At 38.8% G+C, this 20703-nt stretch overlaps 1 protein-coding gene across 1 annotated transcript in view; it reads right to left on the bottom strand.

The window, feature by feature from the left end:
• Window positions 1-4948: 4948 nt before the first annotated feature.
• The window catches only part of LOC124615462 (queuine tRNA-ribosyltransferase catalytic subunit), a 61763-nt gene continuing 46008 nt past the window's right edge, over window positions 4949-20703 (bottom strand). The window contains exons 4-8 of the mRNA XM_047143369.1: window positions 15264-15396; window positions 14937-15098; window positions 9234-9402; window positions 8704-8898; window positions 4949-5243 (exon numbers count right to left, since the gene is read on the bottom strand). Of these exons, the coding sequence (XP_046999325.1) occupies window positions 5094-5243; window positions 8704-8898; window positions 9234-9402; window positions 14937-15098; window positions 15264-15396 (809 nt within the window). The 3' untranslated portion in view covers window positions 4949-5093. The remainder of the gene's footprint in view (window positions 5244-8703; window positions 8899-9233; window positions 9403-14936; window positions 15099-15263; window positions 15397-20703) is intronic.

Genomic DNA, 20703 nt, shown 5'->3' with positions numbered 1-20703 from the left:
CACATGTGTCCTGTAACAACATTTCAATCACTATTTCACGTGAAGTTATTAGAGATCTGAATTATCAGTTTATAGGTAAAAAAAATCCCTGCTCTAGTCTCTAGTTCTGATAATTTTAGAGAATTAACATTTTTACATTTTGTATACAGAGCTTAAAAAGTCCTGTTTCTTTTTTTTCTTTCCCCCCCCCCCCCCCCAACTGAAATGTTTTCCTTCTCTAAAGAGTTCTAATGCTATGAAATTTTCAATGCTGCTTCATTACACCATAGCGTAATTGCTAAAGAAGAATACAACATGGGGAAAAATTCCTATTGATTTGGTTACCTCTGAAACAAGATTATTTTTCCCCAGTAAATTCAGTGACAAAATTGGTCAGTTTCATTCCACAATAACTGCTGGTTGGTAACACTTAGAAGACTACTAACTATGCGTTTGTTTTCTCCGTATCTCGTTTGTAATAGATCTGCTGTCAAAATAGGTGAGACTGTTGCCAGTCAGAAATTACCATGGAATGAAACTGCTAAATTCTGCCACCAAAATTATTGGTGAAACAATTTGCTTGAAAGGCGACAAAATGAGTAGTTAGTATTTGTATGTATTTCTACCCTGTAATAAAACAGCACTAAAAATTTCATAGCTGCAGGAGTAGCAGTTTTCGAGGGGGTGGGAGACATTTCAGTCACAGAAACAGGACTTCTTTTTGATTCAGCTTACAAAACAGTGAAACATTTCATCTTCGAAGGCATTAGGGTACAGCAGTGAAAAACCTGTAATTAAAATGACTAATAACATCATGTAAAACATTGACTGAAATTCTGTTACGAGGGTAATCCCAAAAGTAAGGTCTCCTATTTTTTTTATAAGTACATAGACCTGTTTATTTCTACAATAGTTTACATCAGTTTACAGCTGGAACATTTAGCTATTTTTTGACATAATCACCATTTCTTTCGATGCATTTTTGTAGACGCTGTGGCAGTTTTTGTATGCCCATGTCATACCAGCTCAGCACCATGCTGCTCAGAAAGTTACGAACCTCTTCTTTCACCTCGTCATCGGAGCTGAATCGCTTACTGGCCAAATGTTCTTTTAACCTAGGGAACAGGTGATAGCCACTGGGTGCCAAGTCAGGACTACAGGATGGGGGTGTGATTATGTTCCACTGAAACTGTTGCAGGAGAGCAATGGTTTGCCGAGCGATGTGTGGGCGAGTGTTGTCATTGAGAATGTGTGTGCCCTTGTTCAACATTCCTCTTCTCCGGTTCTGAATTGCCCGTTTGAGTTTTTTCACAGTCTCACAGTACCTGTCAGCATTAATTGTCATCCCAGCGATTCAGCTCCAACTATGAGGTGGAAGAAGAGGTTCATAATTATCTGAACAGCATGGCGGCGAGCTGGTATGACAAGGGCATATAAAAACTGCCACAGCATCTACAAAAATGCATCGACAGAAATGGTGATTATGTCGAAAAATAGCTAAATGTTCAAGCTGTAAAATGATGTAAATCATTGTAGAAATAAACAGGTCTATGTACTTACAAGGGACCAAACTGCTGAGGTCATTGGTCCCTAGACTTACACCCACACCCGTGGCTGAGAGAGGGCTTGAACTTCGGGTGGGAGGGGCCACACAATCCGGGACGTGGCACCTCAAACTGTGTGGCCACTCCACGTGACTTTTCTGTGTTGAACTGTCCCCAGGAAAACCTACTGATAATAAGGAACCCATTTCTTTGGTTTCACAGAGACATTTGATCCTGTTCAAGTATTCTCTCTCTTCTATTTCAACGACATGAGTCCCTAATGTTTCTCCTTAAAAGTTTTCGTAGTGCGTTACTTTTCCTGTATATAAATTTCTGAAAACAGTGTTTTTAAGCAACCCTATCAGTACTGAACTCAAAACAAGTATGACGTTTAAAATCTCTATCTCCTATAAATATTATGTAAATATTTTGAAATTTACGTACAGTATTGGTCTCAATGGTATCTATAAGCATATCAAATATCTTTTCTTAATTTTAATTAGGGCCATTGTTACATTAACTATTGAAGTGTGAGAAATTTTCACATCTGGAAAAGTTTTCTTCTTTAGATTGCAAATCTCGAAAACTATTACACACATTGAATAACATCTTGGTGTATATACAAAATGAAGTAGAATTAAAATTCAGTCTAACTTACCGTAAGGAGATGACGAGAGCTGGCCAAACAGTATATCTTAGTCTCACAACAAGAAATAATAATTAATTGAAATAAATTCACAAACACAATATTTAATGACAGTAAACACACTACACACTAATCAGACAATGCGAAACACCGCTTAAGTCAGAGTCAGTGGAACTATCCTTGTCACTGCTCGTATTGACCGATATAATCAAGTCTTCGACACTTTGTTGTAAGATACCTTCATTGTTCCCTGCGTCCTGTATCACTCCTTTCACGTGATGCACCACCTTCTGCCAGTCTTCCGATGTCACAATTTCAACTGCCTCTTTCAAAAGGCATTCCAATTCGGTTAATGTGAATTTATTATTTTCTGCAGCAATATGCCGTTTAACCTGAGCCCGAATCAGCTCTACTGCGTTGAAATGGCAATGGTTAGGAGGCAATCTGAGCACTTTACGCCCGTATTTTTTAGCTACTTCATCCAGAATGTAAATCGGGTTCTTTGGCTTGTGTTGAGATACAAGTTCTAATAATTCTGCCCTAGTCAAATTACTGTCGAACTGTACCTTATGTTTTTGTAACCAGCTAACAATGTCATTTTTTCTCGTTGCCTTTGTGGGTGCTTTATCTTGTATTACTGAGTGGTAAGGAGCGTTATCCGTAACAATGATAAGAGTTTTTTGTTAAGTTCTGGAGCACACAGTCTTCAAACCATGTCACAAAAGTATTGTGGTTCATCTCTTCATGGTAGTTGGAGGTCTTATTTGAACTGAATAGCAGCAGACAATTTCGAATGAAACCTTTTGAATTTCCGGCATGTGCTACAATTATCCTTTTCCTCTGACAATCAGAGTTGCCATACTACCGCTGATGATACCTTCTGTCCAGCCTTTTTTTAAACTGTGTCCTGCATTCATTCACGTTTCATCAAGCCAAACAATATCATCAAAATTTGTCCCCACTAATTCTCTAAGAAAACGGCATCGCCAGGCTGCAATATCTTGGCATTCCATTAGTAAGTTTCTGCCAGAGATGGAATTATAGCGGAATCTTAACATTTTCAGGACTCATAACAAAGACGATTTACTACCCTGAAACAGGTCAGCCACTATGAGGGTAGCATGTAGTTTTTTGAGTGTTATATCTGACGACGAATGGCATCTTCCTGAAAAGAGTCAAGTTTTGTGACCCTCTTCTCTAGTCGCCTCTTTTTCCCAGGTATCTCCAATTTAGATGATTCACTTGAGCCTTCTTTCATGAATTTCTCCTTGCAGATTCTTATTACTGGTCGTTCGCTAACTTGCAGAGCAGCTGCAGTTTGTTCCACGACCTTATCCAAAGGAACGAGAGGCCCTCCTGCATCCCTCTCTCTCTCTCTCTCTCTCTCTCAAAATACTCCCTTAAGGAACACATGTATTCACACGCCTGACTGCGTATAACGACGCCATGTCCGCCACTTTTTGGAGGTCTCCGAGGAGTGTGCAGCCTCGGCCTCCCTCTCTTGCAACTGCTTTCATCAGACATCGCAAACACGCGAAGCAACAAGTCACTCAAATTTCTCACCCGCACATCTACAACGGCTCGCTGAGGACTGGCTGGCACAATCCCTTAGTCTGTTCAGCAGAGCGAAGTGGCAACACAGTGGCAGCTGACAGCGCCGGCTGCCATTGGTTTATTGGTGGCGGGAGCCCTGCAGCCCGTTGCCTGTCAAGTGACAACTAGTTTAAATAATAGTATAGCTTAATTGTCTTTTCTTTCAGGTTTTTAGCAACAGGAGAATCTTACCCATCTCTACTATTTTCATTTCAAATCTCTATAGAATATATCAGCAGAATGGTGTAAGTACTACTGTATGCATTTGTCTACAAACTGTCTCCTATTTATTTCCCAGTCCCCATTGAAAAAATCTTTTGGTATGTACAAAGGAATTTTTTTACGAAACGGCAGTTTTCCAACTGTGATGGTGCTGGAACAAAGTGGTCTTGTACATATGTTACTTTGAATTTTAAGACATTGATGCTGGGAGACAAACTCACAGATTATTACTTTCTGTGAGTGACTCATTGAGTAGACATCATGTGACAACAGCTCAGTTGCACGGCTTCTGTCGCAGCACTGGTACAGTGCTGCGGCGGCGTCCACTGCAGCCGCGCGTTGCAGCCCAAACTCAAATTGCGCATGCAGGAGCAGGGCAGCACCATTTGCACCTTGGACAACGAACCTTTAGAGGGGTTGGGCTTGGACAGTTCAGTCAGTAAAGCACTTTCCTATGAAAGGCAAACATCCCAGTTTTGAGTCTCGGTCTGGCAAACAGTTTTAACCTACCAGAAAGTTTCAAATCAGTGTACACTCCACTGCATAGTGGAAACTCATTCTGGAGACACACCAACTCATAAACAACACTAAACCTGATTATTTGCTGAAGGACATGCATTTTTGAAACATCACCTTTTTGGTTTACAGCAAAAGATTGTGTAATGAGTCAGATGGTAACCTGCCAATGAAGTGGTTCAAATCCCAGAAACATAGTTGGGTGAGAATCTGTTAGTAGTGCTACGATAGCAAAAGCACTAAAGTACACTGCACCTAAGTGAAAAACAAGTCTCAATTTCAAAAATTTTACAGCAGTCAAATGCAAATGGAGAGCCCCAGCACAAGGCAGCTGGAGCTGTTTGCTCCAGTCACAAGGTTAATTCTGTTTGCTGAGATGTTTATACCTTGAATATTACACGCTTGAGTCTAGTGAGCAATAATAATAAAATACACAAAGTGGGCAGGGTTTCATAGTAAAATATGTATTTACTGAGTCATAAATTAATCAATGACTGTACCTATCTCTCACATTTTGAGATGAAATTTCTCTCTCTCTTTTCTTTTTTTAATATCCGTTAATCCTGAGAATGTCGACATTAAATCAGCACATTTCAGTCAAGCTCTATGTTAACAGCTGAAAGAGCATCTGTTATCCATTTTGGGTAAGTCCCAGATGGATATAGTGTCTTGAAGAAGTTCTTCACAAACAATGGGAATTTCTTTTCTTTTATACTTTCTCTAATTGACTTCATTAATTGCATCTGGAAAAAAAGACAACGAAGATACAGAATTCGCCACTGTGCCAGCTGATTTGACTATATAACAATTTGTTTTACTATAAAAACAATCAATTTTTGACAAAATAATTTAATTGGATAGATTAAAAAATCTGCTCATCAAGCTGCGACAGAACACACACATAAAATAGGGTTGTAATTAGGCAAGCTTTCGGAGCTAGTGGCTGTTTCTTCAGGCAGAAGGGTTGAAGCGGAAGGAAGAAGGGTGAAGGAGGAAAAGGACTTGAGAGGTCTAGGAAAAGGGATAGATTTCAGGAAATTATCACGTGGGATGAGAAGGGAAGTCTCCCCTGACCTGCAGTTATGGGTGAAATCTACCCCTTTTCCTACACCTCTACAGTCCTCCTTTTCCTTTGCCCCTATTTGTTCCCCTTCAACCCTTCTGCCTGAAGAAGGAGCCACTGGCTCTGAATGCTTGCCTAATTACAACCGTCTTTTATGTGTGTGTTCTGCAGTCGCTGGATGAGTATTTTTTTTTAAATCTATCCAATTAAAATAATTTGCTTTGCTAGACATTTAATTTGAAGCAAAAATTCTGAAGTTTTCTGTTTTAAAATTATGTGACTTGTAGCAACTAAGATAATGAGAAGTATCGTGGAACACTTATGAAGATTAATATTAAACTCTGGTAGTTGTACATTATAAATGAATGCTTATGTTCTTTTGCTACAACAGAAAACTATTACCTGGTTGAGTAACTAAATGAAAGTCAGAATGGAAGCCCAGCTTACAAGATCTTGAAGCATGACTAAATGTTTAACGGACAGAGATCCATAAGTCACAAAAATTTTATATTATTAACTAGCTTTACTTGGCATGTATTGCAGCGCCATGGGATTAAAAAAGTGGTTTTATAACCCTGTTTATGGAAGTGCTTTTGGACACACAATATTTTTGGTTTTTCTGTCTGGTAGGTACAAGAACAAGTCAGACGGTTTCCCAAAGTGTGAGCAAGGAACATACAGCTGTCCATGTGAGAAGCCTGGATTTTCCAAATTTAGTCCACACACTGGCAGGGATTCTCTCTGTGGCATATTGATGGTTATTGCAAATGTTAGCCGCACCGGAAACTGCCAGTGTTTGAACTCTATTGGAATATATGTTGGAATCACTGGGATGTGTGGTAACAGTACATCATTTCCTTTTAATACTGTAGCTTCGGTGATATTGTTCATCATCCTTTTTACTGAAAGTCTGGTACTGTTGCAAAGCCATGGTAGGTTGATATTTATGAGAATAATGAGAGGCACACCAGTATTTACTACCAACGCGTTCAGCAGCAGGCTCAGCAAATCAAGTGAGTTCAAGTATTCAGACAGATAATTTACAGCTTCATCTTGAATTTTGTTTTGAATGGTGTAACTGATACTACTGACAGGTGTTTTTAGCTCATATTACAGCATGTTCACCGGGCCACTGGTGACTTGTAGTTTCTGTATGATATTTGGGAAAACTTTGTGCATCAATTCATCTCTGGTTGCTGTGATTTTACAAAAGTTTGATGGCACTGTGATACATTGTGTGGATTCACTGACTACCATTTTCCCACTTCCAACAACTGTTTAGTGAAACATTGATCAGATGTATCATTTTAAATTTGTACATGCACATTGGATTTTAAAGTCAATCTGTACATGTCACCATAAGACTGACAATTTGAAGTACACATTAAGTTCATCAGCAGGTGTGGAGCATGGTATAATGGGAAGGGTTTCCTGAAACAGTAAAATGATTGCGCCACTAAAGAGTTGTTCATTCCCTCTTCAGTCTTTTTGTGTACAGTGTGTGTTCACACTATGTAACAGTGACATTGCTATAGGCTGACTACATCACATGTCCTATGCTGTGAATATCTGCTGTCACTGGCTGGTGAGATCAAGTGAGATAAGCTATGATTGTGTTACAAAAGTGCATTTCAATGTAGATTTCAGTGCTTCAGAATGTAATGTGCTGTGTGGTGGAATTTGAATCTATACTTTTGTAATATGAATACAAAAATATGTTGATGCACATCACAGATCTTTCCAAAACCTTTTTTTTTAATGCAGAGTTTTTTTGTTCTCTGTAGTTCCACGCATAAAACCTTTACCATTCAAAGGAGTGATATTTTTACAGTTTTGAGGAAAAGTATTTTTCATCTTGGAAGAAGTGTATCTTCAAGTGGGAAAAGTGTGTGTTTTTAAATGGGAAATCTGGGATTCCCCCCCCCCCCCCCCCACCCCACACACACACACAGAATTGTGGCACTCTAGCCCAGGGAGGATAAACATTGCTGTAGGCAGAGTTTGTGTGGTACGCATTTCTGCTGCTAGGCGTGTATAGTGCAACCCCTTGCCAGTTCAGTGCCACTTGTGTTGCCAACCTGGCTTGTACTGTTCATCTGCAGTGATTGTTTTTGCTAGCACTGTTTTGTTCTTGTTTTGTTTTTTATGATGGCAAATTTAAGCAAACAATGTGCAGCTGTGTGAAATTTTGTCTTCTACTCAGTAAAAATGATACTGAAAGTGTATTAATGTTGAAAACAGCTTACCAATATGACACTATGGGGAGAACTCAAGTGTACAAGTGGTACATTCAATTCAAAAATGGCGACATGTCGATCCATGACAAACTTTGTTCTAACTTTGTTCTGGATGTCCATCAGCTGCCTGAATTGACAAAAACATTGAAAAAATTCTAGAGCTTGTGCTCACAGACCGTCAATAGACAACTGATCAACTGTCAGAGATTAGTGAGTAATCTTGGAGCTTGGTTAAGTGAATTTTAATGGAAGATTTGGGAATGAAATGGCCAAGTTTGTTCCTTGGGTTCTGACTGACAATCAAAAGGAATGTCGAGTTGAAATATGTCGTGCTTTGAAACAACAGCTTGAAACTGATCCAGATTTTCTGTCAAAGGTCATTACTGGTGATGAGTCATGGTGCTACGGTTATGCCCCAGAAAGGAAACCGATCTGGCAACACTGAAATTAAAAACAACAACAACAACGAGGATGGAGCTGTCAGCCTTTTCTAAAGACGACTATAAAAAAAATGTTTCAAACAGGAATCTCCAGTGGGACAAATTTATTAGTTATAATGGAGAGTATTTTGAAGGAGATAAGGTTGTTTTGAAAATACAGTTTTCAAATTTATTTATTTATTTATTTTTTGCCACCCCGTATGTTGGTTTTGTATCAGATAGTTCCAAACAAGAACATTGCCTATAAACTCAGCTATATTTTCAATCTTCTTTAAATGCTTGTCGACCATTCAACACTACAGCTATACATGGAAAGGCAAGATTAGAAGACAATAGAAGAACCTTTGGCTGCATTATGGCTGCTGGTGTTTGTTCATGTCTTATTAGAACATGAGCAGTACGGCAAATGTCGGATGCTATTAAATACACGAAATTTAATATGAGAACCAAAAAGCTTACTTACTTGAAAGCAAATATTATGCACTGTAAGGAGGTGGCAAGCAACTGTCTCAACAGTAACAATGGAATGAAGGTATGCTCTAGAATATCGTTGACATGTTGAACAGTTGCAGTTTTCATCTATAGGTCTGTAATCAGTTTTGTAGTTCTTCTGTTTCAAGTTCAGCTGCCCAGTGTTCACAAGAGCACATCCAAATCTCTGAAAACATGCAAACATAGCTTTAAGAATAATACACACACAACCAGTACATTTGGTATCACCTAAGTAAATGTTTCATGTTTATTCCTTGCCACATAAAAAATGTAGCATTAAAAAACAAACATTAAGACATGGCAACTAACTTAACACTTGGTAATCATTGAGAATACTTTCAAAATTGAAAATACTATATATTGCAGTGAAAGAATTTTGAGAACTACATGTTGAATAACACCATAATTGAATAACCATTAGCACACATTAACTATATCTACACAAAGTCATTCCATAAAGGTATTAAAACTGTGGTTTCCCATTATTTTTATGCTACTCACTGCAGTTCTTGTCGGAAACACACAGTCAAACATATCTATGCCAAGCGCACAGCAAATTACAAGATCTGTAGCAAATCCAACACCCATCAAATACCGAGGCTTATCTTCAGGTAGTATGTTTGTTGACAAATGAACCATATTCCAAAATTCATCCTTGCTTTCACCTCCACTGAAAAAATAAATAAATAAATAATTTCACAACACTAATAGACTAGATAAATATGGAAGTTCAATATCATAGCCTGAAACATAAATAATTATTGTTGATGGGTAATGCGGCCAGCCATAGATACTTTTAAATTGGTGTTAGGAGCTATTATGCCCATCTTCTGATGGCTAATGTTTCCCAGTTACCCACTCCTGCAATCTGTTCCGAAGGACGGTGATTTGTCTTGCTGTGATCCTTACGCTTTTCCAGGAGAGAACTGTAGCAGTGAAAACAGCATACGTATTTTAAATAAATCATTGTGGCACACAACATTTTACAACAGGAATATCAAATGTAAATCCCATGTCAGAGCTTGGAATTGACATGACGAGTTTATGAGCCACAGTGATTTACACTGTCCAGTCACATTAATGTGACCACCTTCTTAAGCCTGACTACCCACGTTTTGCATTGCAGACTGCTGTGAAACATGCAGGAAGGCAGTCAATGATGTTCCGGAAGGTACAGATGGGGGTACTGACTCTACTGCTGTGGCCAGCTGCACTCGGTTTCTTGGCTAAGGATCCATGGTGCGAACAGCTCAATTAAGGTGGACCCACAGAATCGTTACTGGGTTTAAATCTGGGGAATTTGGTGGCCACGGGAGAATGTTAAATGCATCTTGGTGCTCTTCAAACTATGTTCATACATTGCGAGCTGTGTGACACGTTGCCTTGTCTTGCTGGTAGATGTCACCATCCCGAGGAAAAGCAAACAGCATGTAGGGGTGAAAATGTCCCAATGATAGATCCATACTAGTGTTGAACCATTGTGCCTTCCAGAACCACTCAATGAATGCCACGAAAACGTTTCTCAGACCATAACACTTTTTCCTCTGGCCTGGACCCTTCCAACGATTGTTGTAGGGTGTTTGTTTTCAGAAGATTCTTGCTGATGGAGTGTGAAATGTGATTCATCTGAAAAGGCCACCTATCGCCACTCAATGGACGTCCAGCTGCGCTATTGGTGTGCAAATTCTAGTCTTTGTTGCTTATGACCAACAGTCAGTATGGGTGCACAAACCAGGCACCTGCTGTGGAGACCCAAACGCAGCAATGTTCTCTGAACAGTCACTGGGGAGACACTGTTGATAGCCCCTTGGTTCATCTGGGGAGTCAGTTGTCCAACAGTTGCTCATTATTCATCCATATACTTCTCCACAACCGTTGTTCACCGCTGTCGTCAATGGCCCATGGTGCACCACAGCTGCCTCGGTCTAGTTTTGGATAGTGTCATTTGGCCACACATGATATAGTTTAAGCAAGTCAGCACGTAAACAGTGTACAGACTTAGCTGTTTTGGAAATGCTTCCACTCTTAAGCTTAAAGCCAACGATCATGCCCTTTTGGGTGTCAGATAAACTCTGCATTTCTGCATAGTGATAATGACTGCATTGTTTTCCACATCCCCCTGACACAGTTTATAAACCCTCCACTGCTAATGCTGCCACTTGCCACCTGTAGGTGGGTATCACATGTGGTGGTCACATTAGTGTGACTGGACTGTGTATTTAGTATAGATGTGTTGTTTGCACTTTAACAGCCAGCTTACACAGTGTCCTGTAACAGCATAAGGACTGTAAAGCAAAAGGCAAAGTGTTGTCCACTAGAACATGTAGGAGCAGATGACATGCTGCTGATGAAAATCAGGGGAAGGATTCATCAACCATAACTAATTCTGAAGGTGTTAAAATTAGTTTTTTCTGCTTTTCCTTCCTTCTTTCAGATGTGCACATTTGTTGATGATGACACCATTTCTGTCTGATGAACAAGTTTCAAATTATTAATAAATATTCTTGCTAATATTTTATGCGAAGTCTAAAAATGTGATCTCAAAATAAGCATCTGCCATAACATACATGCAATTGAACTTTTTCCTTCTGATATAATCTTGCCGAGTTTTTCTGGATCCCAAAAATTAGAGAAGTTGTCTGTCCAGATGTCTACTGAATATAGTAGAACTGAAATTTAAGTTGATATAATGAAATTTTGTCCATAGAAGATCACAACAGAGTTTGTCCGACTGTTATACAGATACCAAGACAGAAGTAGAAATCAGTGCAGAATTCACAAACAACTTTTACATTCTATACTGAATATGTGAAAGAACTAGCTGCTATTCCAGCAGCTGTCTATCTTTGTAAGCTGAAACAATCTAATGTCCACAATTCCAGTCTTTAAGAAGGTTCACAGATAGAGCTACAGATCTATTTTGCTGTAGAATTATGAAACTTATTTAATGCTTCCATATAAATACTTTTCTGGAGACCAAACACTTTTCTGTAGAAATAAACACAAATTCAGCAAGCATGAATCATGTGAAATTCAGTTTGGTCTGATTGTTCCCAAGATCTAAATGCTGCAGAGGGGAGACTGGGTTTATTCCAGTTGTTTTTGGTCTCTGGGAAGTTTTGAATGCAGTTCTGCAGCAACACCTAGTAAACCAAATATACTGGATGGTTCTTATTAACCTTTAAAAAGCCCCGATGATGCTGAGACAGGTAATTTAATGTAAGACACATGGGGGCAAATGTTGGGAAATACCCCAAAAAATTGATGACAAATTTCAAACGTGATGTCACCAGATGATGTACCTTACTGCACTTGTAATGGTTGGTCTTGTTGAGCCTACCATCGCAGCACTACACATCACTCTGCTAGGTTACTGTGTTTTTGTTCTATCTATTTCATACAGTAGTGCTCGTGACAGTGGTAATACAATATTACGATGAATCAGTTCACATTTAATGAGCCAATATGTGTCATGTCATAGTGCTGCTAATTCCAGTGCACTTTCAGCAAGAAATACTTATGCAGGTTGCACACTGTATTTACATTCTCACACATTGTTTGCTGTTGTCGATCACTGAATGCGCAAAACAGAGACCCGGCATGTATGCAAACACTGAAGGCAAAACATGTATCGAGGGAAGGTAACACAGTGGTCACACACATGTGCTGAAATCAAGGTTAATTATCAGATAACATCTAATTTATGACATGATTTCTACTTTGTTGTTATTGCAAGCACTACCTTATCACATCAGACAGTGCAAGAACCAAAAAGGGTTGCCTAGTGGAGCGATTTGTAGCACTGCCCTCTACTGGTGAGGATAAGATCAACAAGCCCATCTGCTGCACATGCAAAGGGGTGTGCCATCTGATGAAGTTACATGTTCAACATTTGTGGCTCCATGTGTCTTATATTAAATTACTTGTCTCAGTGTCATCTATCATTTCAGATTTTTTCAAATGTTAATATGAATCATCCTGGAGTACACAAACAGATATGTGCTCGACTTGAACAATTCCTAGCAAGCAGAACCCCACAGGTTGTCCTTAAAGAGATGACATAGGAAGTGAAAGGGAGATCAATTGTAACTCAAGAAAGTGTAAGGACTGTTACTGTTCACAACACATTATCAACAAAAGGTGACACAGTCATACACAGGAAAGTCACATAGTTAACACAAGAAAATCACATAGTTAATGAAAAGTTCAAAGACTTGATGATAGTGCTTGGTGCAAAGACTGGCAGCCAATCCTTCAACATAAATAAATGAAACGTAATACCTGTAAGTAGACGGAAAGTCTCAATATTCTCTGACCACTCTATCAATGATCAGTCACTAAAATCAGTCACAGGTGTGTAATAGCATGGAACAATTCAAAATGAAATACATGCTTAAATCAAGCTATGGGGAAGGCAGAGATTATTAGGAGACTCCTACAGAACTATAATGCATGAAGGATGTCAATTACTAAACATCTGCTTGAACAAGCCACAAGTAAAGGTCACTTAAAAAAAACACAAACCGTGTTTATGGATTTGTCAGCAAGAATGTAACACATACTTTATCAATAATTTCTAATTGGACACTATCACAGAAAGCCTTACATTTAATATTTTGTGAGCCACATTCCAATGAAAGCTATGGAACTTGTTACTTACAACAAAGCAATGAATAAATGAGTTGCATCCAGAGGGCTACTAGCAATCTTTCTTTCAACATGCCATCAAAAATGGAACAGGAAAGGGGGAAAAACTTTCCTGGTGTGCCACATATCTTGTCATACACCACATATCAAGAGCTTATGGAGTACAGAAGGTTAAAAAACAGTATAACAAATTAATTAGTTTTTTTTTTTAAATATACAATCCTGAGCAGTGTTATCAAGACAAACTATGAGATTTTATGTGAAATTCCTCAGCCACTTGATGTCCACAGCTGGCTCAGGGCTCCTTCAGACTTCTACATGCATTATGGAATTTCGCTAAACACGCCACTAGTGTTTTCTAATGTCATTTACTCACCTTCCAAGAGGCTGTTGCCTTGGTCTTTCCGTATCTCTCTCAATCCAGCATCACAAAACTTCCTTGGTCCACCTGCCATCGATGTGCCTGTTTACACATACTGCCTACCTCCGTTTCATTTACAGTGATCTATTTCTTAGTTCCTGGGTGATTCTTAAATTGAAAGTTCATGTTTCGCTGATGTTATGTCAAAAGTGTGAACATACACCAATGCTAAAATTTCCTCTTCAAACACATTGGAAACTTCATGTGAAAAATTTGATTTAATTTCCTAAAAGCATTGCAGAAAAAAATTATCATCTGATATGGCAAACACTTGTCTGCTGTTATCTGGAGCTCTATCTCTATGAGAACCTAACATCTGGAGTACGTATAAAAAGCAGTATCTGAAGAGCCTTGAGAACTATGCACAAAATCAACAACCAATTAAGTAAGGCAGTATCACTAAATAATCCTAAAATATGAAGTCAAATTTGAACAATTGTCTTGGCATGCAGACTGAGGCATGGGAAGCCAGGAAAGTATATAAAAATTCATAGATGAATACTCTTGACTGACAGGTGCACACAGATCTTGCCCATAGTATTCATAGTTGTGAATTTTGGAATGCATCATAGACTTGCTCATACAAAAATGATATCTGTGTTAGAACTAGTTAGGAAGCAGAAATGATGTGCAGATGAGAACTGAAGTGTTACTGGAAGTGAACATAAAAGTACAAAGATGGGTAGATATGGAATGACAATGAATGTGGACAAATATATACATTGGTGATACAGAGCATTTACTTCTGGTGGGTGATAAAAAGAGCAATTGGTGTTAGTAACATTGATGTTAATAACACCTACACAAAATTCTTGCTGTACAATTGAGCATGACACTTATGATTTTTTTCAAAGTGTTTTTAACAAAAGTAATACTCAAGAGAAAAGGACTACTTAATAAAGCAACCACAAATAATGTAAAATGTTGAAAATTGTATTTTTCAATACATGTGTCAGTATGATAACTTACATAAAAATGGGAAAGAGACTATTCTAACAATTTAAAATACCTTTGCTAAAAGATGAAGCACTCAAAATCATATTTTAAATGAATTTCCAAAGCTTTTAAACAATTATATTCAAAGTGGTGTGACATATCTTAAAGAATTTGCACGATAAAATTATAAACAACAGTACCTTAAACCTCCAACTGCAAATCCACGAACATCACGTTGGATGAGCTGCTTAGCACTTTCACTGCGCAGATCAGGATCCAAACCACCCTGTACAATCGGAAATATATTTTGGCTTTCTGGATTTTTATGAGCTTTCAGACATCTATCAAGCCATCTTGTAGTCCTGTAAGTAACAAAACAATTATTTATTATAAATAGATATAATGAGAATGTGAAGTTTATATTACAAAGTTGTGGTCCTGAAGTGGGAGCTTTATCTACTTAATCAACATATTCCCATAAAAGATATTTGGCAGTTCTTGACAATACGGATGCCCCAAACACTAACCGATGCATAGCTTCTTCTACACGAGGTCCAGTTGTTGTTGTCTTCACAACGTCATCCAACTGCATAATGATATCAGCTCCAATTGCATTTTGTATGTGAATGGAATTCTCTGGTGAGAGCATAACTTCCGAGTCTGAAAAGATCTCATACCTTCACAACCAATATTACAGTGAAAAGGTTACAAAAATCAAGGTGTAAGTGACTAGCAGTAAAATAGTGAATTCTGTGAAATTTAAACTTTTAATGTAAAGAAACTTGTAACATATTATCATACAGTACGCAAAAATAACGGGGAATTAAATACTTTCGCAACAGTTACTATTCGTTGAGGTACATCTGCCAAATTCATGGGAAAAAAAATGAATGCAGTTTTCTATTACACTTAAAAACTAGTAACTATGACTCAATTTACAGCTATTAACAGAAAAAGAACTATTTTAATGGGATCATGCTATGTGTACTCATAGAACATTGAATCTTCATCTTCCTACTTCTGATGAGAAGAATGCATAACAATCTCACTGTGTCGAAAGTACATTTGCGAAAGGAGGATTTGAGATAGAGCGACTTTTATTTACATATAGAATATTCACTGATTTTTTTCCTGTCAAAAGTATCAAGCCCAACTTCCATGTTGTCATTCTCAGGAATACAGTCGTGTACATTTTTATGCCTGTTTTGATGCCGTCTACATCTATACCATCATTAACTGCATGGTAGAGGGTACGTCCCATTGTACCAGTTATTAGGGTTTCTTCCCATTCAATTCACATATGGAGAGTGTGAAGAATGATTGTCTGAAGAATGATTGTCTGAATGCTTAAGTGAATGCTGTAATTATTCTTATCTTATCCTCACAATCACCATGTGAACCATATGTAGGGGGTTGTAGTATATTCCTAGAGTCATCATTTAAAGCCGGTTTTTGAAACTTTGTTAATAGACTTTCTTGGGATAGTTTATGCCTATCTTCACGAGTCTTCCAGTTCAGTTCCTTCAGTGTCTCTGGTGACATTTTCCTGCAGATAAAAGAAACCTGTGACCATTTGCAGTGCCCTTCGATGTGTATATTCAATATCCCCTGTTAATCCTATTCGGTATGGGTTCCAAACACCTGAGCAATATTCCAGAACTGGTCACATGAGTGATTTGTAGCAAGCTCCTTTGTGGACTGACTGAACTTCCCCAGTACTCTACCAATAAACCAAAGCCTGTCATCTGCTTTGCCCACAAATGAGCCTAGGGAGATTGCATGGTGACTCATGTTACATTTTGAAATCAGTGTTTTATTATGTTGACTTGTTATCAATCTATAAAACCCATATTTTCTTTTGTATGTCATCATTATGAATTGTGTCATTCAGGCAAAGATCTTTAATCAGGAAAGAGCACTAAAATTAAAGAACAAGATGTAATTTATGTTGTGACTCATGTTACAAATTTGGGACATCCTATTCCTAATGTGCATTTTAGGTCGAAAGTGTCCTCAAACTATTAGGAGTATGGATCTGGTTTTGATCATAAAAAATTCATATTATTCAAATGACAGTGTTACAGATTTCTAAAAATATTTCTACCATGTGAAATACTGTAATATACTGGAAAAGGTGCATGACTCAATGTAAAGTGACTGTTACTTGCTACTTCTTGTTGGAAAAACTTTTTTCATGCAAGCAGAGAAAAGAAAATGTGACATTATGTGCCAAATCCGATAAACTTAACATTAACTTTTCATTTTTCAAACACTCTGAAAAATTATAAGAGCATGACATCTGGGAAAATGAATTGTAAATTCAATTACGTCAGAGAACTGAAAATATCCTCTTGCACTGACAACATCGCTCAGGTACTTGCAGCTACCTGAGCGAAAGTTGATGCATTTTCCTATGAAGTTTTGCTTTTTTACTGCATTTCCCACTAGCTGTTCTGCAACTACACCAATTCCACCTATGGCTACTTTACCATAAAATGTAGCAAATAAGTTCCAATAGATTTCCACATTACGAAATGATTGAAATTCAGGTTCAGCAGCAGTAATATATTTGTTTGTAAATTGGGAGGCAGGTCCATCTGACCAGATTGAGACTACCTTCACATTTTGAGGTATAGTTGACAGTACCTTGCTAATGTAAGAAATTGCAGCACTCAAGCCATGGCTTTATTCAGAGCACTATGTGACTTATATGGTGACAAACTTGCTTTACTAGGTTGCTGATCTTGCATCTTATGTTACCTATGTTTTCTCTCTATCTCCCTATTTTTAGCTCTTCTTTCTTCTAATAACAGTCCTTGCTTATTTTGACCCAACTGTAGAAACTTTTGTTTCTGGTTCTGCTGGCTTTTTCGAGCTTCTTCCACATGTTTTTTTCTTAAATTCTTCATATATTACTACACTCTTCAACTTTTCCCTCCTCCTACTCTGTCTTTCTACTGCTGCTAAAGGCATCATCTCAAAATAATACAGCCATGGCTCAGATTATGTGACCAACATTACACATTTAATTTTCTGTTCTTACAATATTGGTTGAAATTAGGAAATTTTTAGTAGTGATACTGGTTACACATTCACACTAAGAAGTAAATTTACTGAACAAGGTAATGTTATCTCTAATATCTCTCTTGGTATAAAAACTTAATTACATTAAAGTGACTCATGGTACATGAAAATTCATGCTGTTGTATTATATTATTTACCCCAACCTATGAAAATTTGAGGGTGCAAGATCAGGTGAATAAGGTGGGTGCAGAATGACTACCCGTCTCAACTTCTGTATAGCGTTTGTTGGCAGTCCAGCAGAATGCGGGTGGATTTATTGTGGAGTAGCATCACTTCACGCAGTCTTCCTGGTTGTTGTTCTTGGGTTGCTCCTGCAAGATGTGTCAGTTGTTGACAATAAATGTCAGTTCTCTCTTGTGGATGCATGCAGGTCTTTGTATGGGGAGCTGCTGCTTTGTTTGGGCTCAACCATTCCTTTGTTTTCCTTATTTTAGCCTAAATAAACAATTTATGATCACCAGTGACAATTCAGTATAGGAATGATCAGTGTTGTTTATTAGCCAATTGATGACAAACAAGCAGTGATGCACATGAAGTCATCTGCTGATTGTGATTTTGGCACCGAGGTGCACATGTGGACATCTGCTGATTTTTGTGATTTTGGCTTAGGGCATGTGGCACTCAAACACCCGATATTTTAACCTTGCCCAGTGCATGCAAATGTCACACAATGGTGGAATGATCACAGTTGATTACATTTGCCCATTTTCGGGTACACTGACATGGATCATTGTGACTGATTGATTGGGGTGGGTTATGGGGCTAAATGGCGAAATCATTAATCCCGTGATTCAAAAGTTACTTTAGAAGTAAGCTAGAAGTGGGCGGATCCAGTCAGACGAGTCAAACTATAAGGCAAGGAAGCTAAAACCACACAAAATAGAAGGCATAAAAGGCTAGGCCAAATCTAAAAATTGGAAAAACAGGGGGATAAAAGAGTGGTCCTTGCACGAGAGAGTAGTTGTGGGTCCCACACCCTGCCTCTCCTCTGAGGGGAAAGTAAAACCTTATAAATGAAAATAAAACCACATTACCGTAGGAAACTGAGGACCAGTTCAACCATCTGTGAATCGTCTGCTAATATTGATACTGTAGGAAAAGACAGATTGCTACTAGCTGTAAACAAGTCTTCTTTATGGTAAGTAGCAATCTGTCTTTTCCTACACTGTTGATATTCCCACCTGCAGTTTCCATTGCTTGATTTTTGCCAATTGTCTGCTCATATTAAAGGCAAGGAATGTGGAAGGCTATATTTAGTATGAAGAGCCAAAAGAAGGTGACATTCCACCAATATATGGGGTACTGTCAGTATGGCTTCACAGCCACATTGTGAGGGTGTCTTGTTACGCAAGAGAAAACAATGAGTGAGCCTAGTACAATCAATGTGTAGAAGGAATACGAATGTGGACTCGGACTCTTTCCAAGAGGAGCCGTAGAAAGAGTGCCAAACTGCAACAGTTTCCACAATTGTGGGGTGTTTATTACTGAGAGCAGTAGCGCACAGGATGTCGTTCCATTTTTGGGAAAAGAGAGTTTGATTTGTATCTACATATCGGCACCTGGAATCACGAAAGGGAATGGAGTTAAGCATCTGCCTCTCTAATCAAACGGTTAAGTTCATTTGCGGGGATGCCTACAGACTTGGGACCCAGAGAGAGACAACAAAGCCAAGGGCAGAGAGAAGGTCATGCATAGCAGAGACCACAGGGTGATGAGAGTAGCATTGGTCTATAGCCTTCAAGCTGGTCATTGAGTCAGTACATATTAAAACACTGTGGAGGAAAGCCTGAGAAACAAAATGGAGGGCCCTGTTAATGGCGAGCAGTTTTGCTGTGAACACACTACATAATCCTGGCAGCCAATGGTGTTCCATGCCAGTAGGAGACGTAGAAGCATACCCCACATTAGTGATCGTTTTAGAAAGATTAGTGTAGAAGATGATAGCACCCTGGAACTCTTCAAGGGTAGAACATACAAGATGATAGAATATCATAGCAGTGACAGAGACCTTAGTACATTGGAACGGGTCGGTCCTAATCTATGGTTGAGGCACCAGCCGGAGGGGGGGGAGGAGGAAATACAAAGGTCACTTCCCAGTGAAAGGAGATGGAGACTCTGATAGAGGGAAGTGAGACGCATTCCAACCAGCAGTCCCACCCAAGGGCGGGTATCAGGAGGGAGACATCCCTTGTTTGCAAAGAGGACGGGGTAAACAGGATGGCCAGGGAATTGTCAAATGGAGATTCCCTAAAAAAAATCTGGAGTTGCTTCTGTCATATTTGTAGAGGGGGAATCCTGTTTCTGGAAGGAGACTGTCGACGGAACTAGTGCGAAAGGCACCAACAGCCAGACGCAGCTCATAATGGTGAACAGGGTAAATTAGTTTCAGAGTGGAAGGAACCATTGAGCCATACCCCTGACAACCATAATCTAGTCTTGACAAAATCAGATCACAGTAAAGATGGAGAAGAAAGAACAGTCTGTGCCCCACGAGGTTGGGCCAGGAGGGGAAGAGAATTAAGCTTCTGCACGCAGGTAGTCTTCAGGTGAAGAATATGGTGCAGCCACATCAGCTTTCCATCAAAAATAAGGCCCAAGAAATGGAACTAGGTGCTGGTTACCTAAATAAAGTTCTTGATCAGGGTGTGATTTGGGTTGACAGCAAAAATGCATAACCCGCATTTTGCGAGGGAGAAAAGTGGAAGCAGATGCTACCGAGTGAGAGCTACACCAATGCAAATATTTTCAACATACAATGCCAGGGTAACCAGATGTCCAACAGAAGTTACAAGCTCGCTGATAGCTATGAGGAAGAGTGTGACACTAACACAGAACCCTGTGGGATACTGTTCTCTCGGATCCAAGGGGTCTGAGTGAAGTGCA

Source organism: Schistocerca americana, chromosome 5 (genome assembly GCF_021461395.2).
Source record: "Schistocerca americana isolate TAMUIC-IGC-003095 chromosome 5, iqSchAmer2.1, whole genome shotgun sequence".
Lineage (NCBI taxonomy): Eukaryota > Metazoa > Arthropoda > Insecta > Orthoptera > Acrididae > Schistocerca > Schistocerca americana.
The sequence above is the reverse complement of the archived record's forward strand: the minus strand, read 5'-3'. Positions and strand labels throughout refer to the sequence as shown.